We start from the raw sequence: 7,187 nt of genomic DNA, 5'->3' as shown, positions 1-7,187 counted from the left end.
CCGGAGACCTGGGACAGAAATAAAGCCGACTGATAATAATAAACACATTTAAAATCAGACTAAAGATTCCCAAATAATCATATTATTAAATGCCACTTAATAGAGAAGACCTCAGCAGTGTTGCCTCTATTTCAAAGTCTCTAGAGCTGGACGTTTGAGATCACAAAGCTCCCTGAGGGTGTCCTTTCTGGAAGCCCCGTCTCCTGGCCCAGAGTGTCTGAGGGTGTCGCAGGCACAGCTGTGCCAGGATGGACCACCTGTTGTGGTTTGCCAACTTCTTCCGGGTGCACACAGTGCACACTGCGTGGGGACAGCACCTGCTTCCTTAGACAACTTCAGAGTCACCCTTTTGCAACAGATAAGGTAGCTGTAGATCAGACCCCAACCCTGTGGGCTGCTCCGAGTTCACTGCTTTCTCTTTCACTCTGAGTTGCCTCAGTAGGTCCCATCACCATGGCATTGAATGGTGCTGTTCCAGACCCAGTGTCCTACCCCCCACCTTGAAGACGGACTCAACTCCAAAACTTTTACTCCTAAAGAGAGATGAGGTGGCCCCTGTGAATGAAGGAGGGGCTGCAGGACTTCCTCCCTCTTCACCCCTCAGCGCCGGGACCTCCCTTCATGCAGTCTGGCTCTCACGTTGTTCTTTGGGGCCAGCGACTCTTTACGGGGAGCGAAGGAGGCGGTCTGGGGTGTCAAGAATGGGCTCCTCCTCAGTGACACAGCGGAGTGCATCTCAAACACCTGCCTCATGCTTTCCACTTACTGCCAGTTCTTTGATAGGGAAGAAATTGGCAGAACCCACTTCTCTACAGAGTCATAGGCGGGCATCAGTGTCATGCAAAACACCTTGCTGAGCCCAAGCCAGGGCTTTACAGAGAGGTGTCAGGGCGTCAAAACTTCAGCTGTGGAGCCTAAGAAGTAACAAACCGCGGGTGTTCTGAGATGGGAGGAACCATAATTTTAGTTGATGGAACAAATCCTCCCAGGGGGTAGGGTCAAAACATGGAGCCTATTTAGCAAATCAAAGGAAACAGTTTTAATGGTCCAATTCTCTGGATTATAGTGATGCTCTGTGATGAGGCAAGAGGGAACTAAAGGGGTGTTTGAAGATGGAATATATGCAGATTGCACCCAGAGGCCTCTGAAGGATGGGATGGTTTGGCCTCGTGAGGTCTCCTAATTTATGGTGTTTGTAAGGGGATTATTCATTGGTGACCTCAGGGTAACTGGCACTGACCCTAGAGTGGGTTTTCTTTTTGGGAAGAATTCCAGATCCCTTTATTTCTTTTTGAGAGAATTCTAAGAGTCCAGGTTTCACCAATACTCAACATCCTCCCATTTGGTTTTCTCAGGGCTGCTTGTTCTTGAATTTTGCTTAGAGAAGAGACCTACTTATACTTTTCTGGGGTCTTCCTCCATTAGATCTCCCTCAGTCCTTCGGTCCCAACACTCCGCAGGGGCACCTCCTGAGCCGGTTGCCTTGGTCCCTTGGCTCTAATGAAAATCTCTGGGATTTGAGGTCTATTTTAGACTCTTGATTTTTGAGTATAATTTTTCTATGTGCATTTTGTTGTTCTCCCTGCTCTATGTCTAAATATCTTCCTTTGCTGGAACACAAGGACCCTCGGATATTTTATTTCTTTTCACGTCAGCTTCTCGTCCAACTACTAAGCCTTCTGCATCCCCCTGAGCAACAACACAGGCAGTACACAGGTCGTTCTAACTGGGGGCCATGGTGGGTTGGAAAGAGAATGAATGGGCTTTGCAGACCAAATTGAGCCCTTGCCAATTTATTTCTCTGTGAATCAGAAGATGGACTTTAGTTACCTCATCTGCACACTGAGGCCACCAAGAGCTACATCACAGGTAGTAAGGGTTCAATAGGAAAGAACACCTAATAATAATAGCAATATATACCTACGTCCCCATATATTTTGGTTTTTAAACTTTTGAGATACCCCTTGAGCTCTGGGCCCAGTTCCCTTTTCTGCATCAAATAAGGGTTTTTATTTTATTTTATTTTTATCAGTAGCTTCTCTCTAGATACATCCTTGATCAGGACCATGGATCCTCTGTCTTTCACTAACCCCCATTGATCTATGGTTCTCATTCAAGTTAAAGATATCCTGAGATTTCTGGGGAACTGTTTTTTCCTGAGGAATAGGGACCCCTGCATGTTCAAGAATTGGCACACTGCCTGAGTTCAAGGGAATGTTCAGGAAACATGCTCAACAAGTGAATGACTGAAACCTGATACTGACTAGTCAACCAAAACTTAGCCAGCACTAATGTTTCGGGATGCATTGATGCTTTAAAGCTTCTCAAGAAGAGTATGTAGTGTAAAGGATAGAAGAGAGAAGAAAGGGGACCTCACAATAATCAATATCTGTAGACTTCCCAGTTTTATAAAGTGGTGTTTTCTCTTCAGAGGAAACGCTGGGTGAGTCTAAATGCTGGTGATGGATTCACTGTCCCTCCTGTCATACAGATCACTGACTGAAAGATTCAATCCTTGAGTGAGGCTATATCCACAGACAGACTGGCTCAGTCCAGCAAGAAGGCATCTGGAAGTTGAATTAACTGCTGGTGACTGTTGAGTAGAAATATACATCTTTGATCTTTCATCAACCGACAACCTGATATCAAACAGCAAGGGGCATGTCAAATTCATCAACATTCCTTTAATGAGGCGAGGAACTCTTAATGGTAAACCAACAGCTGAGTAACAGGATGACAGTACAACAGTAGGTAGAGAATCAAGGCGCTGAGGTCAAAGCATTGAGCCAACACCCACCTGGGATGGGGTATAAAAGGCCTAGCAGGAAAAGGGGTTGTCACACTCAGTGGCTCGGCCTTCACAGCTGCTCTGAAGCTCCTGTGCTACCTCAGCCCACACCATGACCTCCTGCTACATCAGCTCATCCCGCTGTCTGGGCAGCACTCAGATGCCCGAAGCTGCAAATGTCTGCGGTTCCTGCATTGACGTTGGGGGCCAGCCTGGGGCAGAGGCCAAGGCTGCCTCCCTGTGCCTCTCCGCCACCCTGGCACATGCCAACAGGATGCCTGTGGGGACAACTCCTCTGGGCCGACCCAGCCTCTGTGTACCCTATAGCTGCCAAACCGCTTGCCCCTTGCCAGGGACCCGCGACATTCCCGGCAACATCGGAGTGTGTGAGAACTATGGGGAAGGCGCCCCGAACGGCCACGAGAAGGTGACCATGCAGTTCCTGAACGACCGCCTGGCCAACTACCTGGAGAAGGTGCGTCAGCTGGAGCGGGAGAATGCAGAGCTGGAGACCAAGATCCGAGAGTCGAGCAAATGCCACGAGTCCAGCGTGTGTCCAGACTACCAGTCGTACTTCCGGACCATCGAGGAGCTCCAGCAGAAGGTGAGGTCTGAAGTAGCCTGGGGTATGCTGTGTCTGAGGAAGGTGGAAGAGCATGGCAGTCAAAGGGCCATTGAAGACTCAAGGGTGTTTGTGCTCTTGGGTTCTCTTGAGCATGAGCGTAGATGTCACCCATAGAGCTGGAGCCCAGAGTATGATGTTTTGTGCATGAACTGTCTTCCTGGTTTTCCACAGATCCTGTGCAGCAAGGCTGAGAATACCAGGCTGGTAACTCAAATTGACAATGCTAAGCTGGCTGCCGATGACTTTAGAATCAAGTAAGTAGGGCTGGAAGAAGGCTCAGAGTGACTCCTCTTCTGTTTTATTTCTAGGTGCCCATCATGGTACTGGCCCAAAGTAGATGTTAAAAAGTGGTTACTGACTAGAACCTAGAAATGGTTGAAAGTGAACAAAAGCATTGAAACAAAATGAGGAAGAATCATCTAGATGGGTCAGGTCCTATGTCATTTTCTCCCCATCTAGAAGATAAGAAGGTTTTGTGTTATAGCCAGAAACAAAATCAAATCATTGCAAGAATAAACTTTCAGTTCATTGGTCATTGACAGATTCACTGACTCTTCACTAAATTTATGAGTGGGAAGAATTGTCACTATAGCTTTTTGGTATCAAGAGTTGCAATTGAATGAATGAGAAAGGCATAAAAATCATCTGAAATAATTAATCCAAGGGGTAAACTAGAAAACTGTAGGTCCAGAAGGCTTACTTTCAAGCTATTCTTTTTCCTAGCTAAATGACTCCTTTATAGCAGAATGAATACTGCGTTAATTTGACAACTTAGGGTGAATCCATGTATCTACTATTAACCAAGATATACAATCCTGGATACTCCATTTATTCTCTCTGAGCCACAGTTTCCCATGTAGTTCCATCCAGTGGGCATAATGATATTTCTTCCAACAATGAGTTCTGTAGGTACAGGATCCAACACAGTGAATGTTGATTAACCAAGGAAATGAGGATCCAAGTTGGTGAAGGAAATGGATACTGGGGGCAGCTGAAAGGGCCTGTCCTTGTCATCCTGCTGACCTTTCATCTCCTGTCCTGGAAGGCACGAGAGTGAGCTGTCCCTACGCCAGGTGGTGGAGGCGGACATGTGTGGGATGCACAAGCTCCTGGATGACCTGAGCCTGGCCAAGGCCGACCTGGAGGCCCAGCAGGAGTCCCTGAAGGAGGAGATGCTCTGCCTCAAGAGCAACCACGAGCAGGTCTGGGCTTGGGGCTGCAGACCCATGGGAGAGGGCACTGAGCAGAGAAGGGAGCACCGCCCACCCTGTGGCTGTAGGATTAGAAGCCAGGCTCAGTTGGCATCAGGATGAGGGGTTGATCTGGGTGTGGGAGTCAGGCTGACTCTGTAGGACATAGCAGAGGTGGTGGGGCCGGCGGAGGGGTTCTTTGTCTCTAAAGGTTTGCCTTGTGAATTTAAGAAGGCGACCCACTGGGCTCTTCCCAGTGGATTCTGGACAAGATCTTTCACATCGTGTGCAAGTGGGCTCACCCCTCATGCTGCTCATCAGAGAAGGGGTTCAGGTGCCATCTGCTCTGTCCAAAGCCCTTTCCTCACTCAGAGTGTTGGTCCTTCTGTGCCCACAGGAAGTCCACATCCTGAGGGGCCAGCTGGGGGACAAGCTCCAGATTAAGCTGGACGCGGAGCCCACCGTGGACCTGAGCAGGGTGCTGGACGAGATGCGGTGCCACTACGAGGCCATGATGCAGACCAGCCGCAATGACGTGGAGCAGTGGTTCCAAGATCAGGTGAGGGTGCCGCCTCGGAATAGGGAGGGCCCCCCGGCTTCCACCTGGGCGTGGAGGTGATGTGATGTCTGTGTGCACTTGTGCTTCAGTCCGAGAGCATCAGCAAGCAGGACATGTCCTGCTCCGAGGAGCTGCAGTGCTGTCAGTCGGAGATCCTGGAGCTGAGGCGCACGGTGAATGCCCTGGAGGTGGAGCTTCAGGCCCAGCACAGCCTGGTACGGTCTTCTGCCCTCACCGTGCTGCTGGTGCCACGGGCCACGGCCTGGCAGCAGCATGTCTTAGAAGTCCCACTCATCAGTCCCACTAACAATCAGAACTCAGGGGCTGGGTCCCTCTCTCCCTGGGGGAGATGCCTCGCCATCAAGGTTGGTTTGACCCCCAAAACTGGTTCTTTAAAAAGCCAACTCCACTTCCTTTACGATAAAGGGTGGCGATTCAGGCTCTCATTCTACAAGACGTCACTGGGTGTCTACTTGGTCAGGTACTGGGAATACAGGGATGAACACTTCCTCCAGGTAGAATTTTGTGAAAAGTCATGGTGATATGGGCAGCGATTTCTCCAGAGTTCTGGGCATGTCCTATGACATGGTGAGGTTGGCCATGATTCCTACTGCTGAATTTTGGGACACCTCGGTCTCTTACCCAGTTATTTGCCACTACAGAAGGACTGTCTGCAGAACTCCCTGTGTGAGTCGGATGCACGCTTCGGCACTGAGCTGGCCCAGATGCAGATCCTGATCCGTGACGTGGAGGAGCAGCTGTCTGAGATCCGGGCTGACCTGGAGCGACAGAACCAGGAGTACCAGGTGCTGCTGGACGTCAAGGCCCGGCTGGAGAGCGAGATTGCCACGTACCGGAAACTTCTGGAGAGCGAGGATTGCAAGTACGTGTGATCGAGTCAATTTTTCACCAAGGCACATACCTGACTATAAAGCAGTTCCTCACAGATAACTGACATGGTTGTGGAAGGAGATCTCAGCACGAAGAGCAAGCCTCCCTGTCCACACTGGCTTAGTGATGCACTCAACTCTCCTGGTGTATGTGGATTGCACTGTGGATTGACTGTTACATAAACTATAGCTGGTTCCTAAGCCAAGTCCCCCTAGAGGACTCTTGGACACGGAGAGACATAGATGGCACTGGAGGAGGAACTACTCACACAGATTTCATTGCATTCTGTGACTTGGTGGCAGACTTGTCTTTTGTCCATTTTGGTCTTGCCTCTTCCGTGCATCACTGAGACATCTTTGTACTCCTTGTTTCTAACTCTTTCTCTCTCTCTCTCTCTCCCTGCAGACTCCCCATCAATCCCTGCTCTACGGCTGCTGCCTGTGTCCTTCGTCCAAGCTGTGTCCCAGCCACCTGCCCTCTCTAAGCAAGTGGCCTCGGCGCTGAGAAGTGATTCTGAAGGTCTGAGTGCTGGTGCAGGAGGTCAAGGCTGGTTGTACCCAGGCTAGGATTGCCTTCACCTGCTCATTAGCCTTCCTTCCAGGAAGACTGAACTCACTGGAGGCATGTTCACTGAATCAGAGCATAACAGAAATTTCTAAGCCATGGCTCCCTGTGTGTCCCCACACCGCATCCGCCCCTCCCCTCCCCATCCAATGCTATCATTGTCTTTCACTTAAGCTATCATTTGATCCCAGTACCTCTTCTGGGATTTGCCTTCTAGTCCCATGCTTCAGAGTCTCCTAAGATGTAATTGGGTTCCTGTATGAAACGGTCAATAAATCTCCTTCCTGTATTAAGTGCTATGTTTCTCGTGCTTGGCAATGTATATGGTGTGATAAACAACTCTGGCCCTCAAGACCTTGGGTGATCCTTGGCCCCGACATGTCTTGTCACTGCCAGGATCTTCCACTGGGGCACTGGGGTCTTAGCCTCTGGATGAAGGCCCTTTGCTGTCATTCGATTTACCTTGCCCATCGATCTCTATGGGCTGGTGAAAGGAAGACATGTTGGTTGCCAAGGTTGAATTCCTTCAGAACAGCTCAGAACTAACATGTCCCTGCCGTGCTTTTGGCA

The 7,187-nt window shown here is 49.6% G+C and overlaps 1 protein-coding gene across 2 annotated transcripts; it reads left to right on the top strand.

Moving 5' to 3' along the window:
* Positions 1–2,855: 2,855 nt before the first annotated feature.
* Positions 2,856–6,906, top strand: LOC147574360 (keratin, type I cuticular Ha8-like). 2 transcript variants are annotated; one of them, XM_086687296.1, is made up of 7 exons: positions 2,856–3,392; positions 3,585–3,667; positions 4,459–4,615; positions 5,001–5,162; positions 5,252–5,377; positions 5,825–6,045; positions 6,459–6,906. In XM_086687296.1, exons 1-7 carry the CDS (start codon positions 2,901–2,903, stop codon positions 6,535–6,537), a joined length of 1,320 nt encoding a protein of 439 aa, XP_086543422.1. In that variant the 5' UTR covers positions 2,856–2,900; the 3' UTR covers positions 6,538–6,906. The 2 variants fall into 2 exon arrangements, with proteins under 2 accessions (XP_086543422.1, XP_086543421.1); XM_086687295.1 differs by lacking the exon at positions 6,459–6,906 and having other exon boundaries at positions 5,252–5,929.
* The last annotated feature ends 281 nt before the right edge of the window (positions 6,907–7,187 follow it).

Source organism: Puma concolor, chromosome E1 (assembly GCF_028749965.1).
Source record: "Puma concolor isolate L17-30 chromosome E1, mPumCon1.1.hap2, whole genome shotgun sequence".
Classification (NCBI taxonomy): domain Eukaryota; kingdom Metazoa; phylum Chordata; class Mammalia; order Carnivora; family Felidae; genus Puma; species Puma concolor.
This window is presented reverse-complemented; position numbering and strand designations above follow the sequence as displayed.

What these genes read in the sequence shown, in the direction of transcription:
- LOC147574360 (XM_086687295.1), top strand. Translation starts at nt 2,901, where the DNA reads ATGACCTCCTGCTACATCAGCTCATCCCGCTGTCTGGGCAGCACTCAG. An exon ending in TCGAGGAGCTCCAGCAGAAG is followed by an intron (nt 3,393 to 3,584) that starts GTGAGGTCTGAA and finishes GGTTTTCCACAG; the next exon opens with ATCCTGTGCAGCAAGGCTGA. An exon ending in GCCGATGACTTTAGAATCAA is followed by an intron (nt 3,668 to 4,458) that starts GTAAGTAGGGCT and finishes CTGTCCTGGAAG; the next exon opens with GCACGAGAGTGAGCTGTCCC.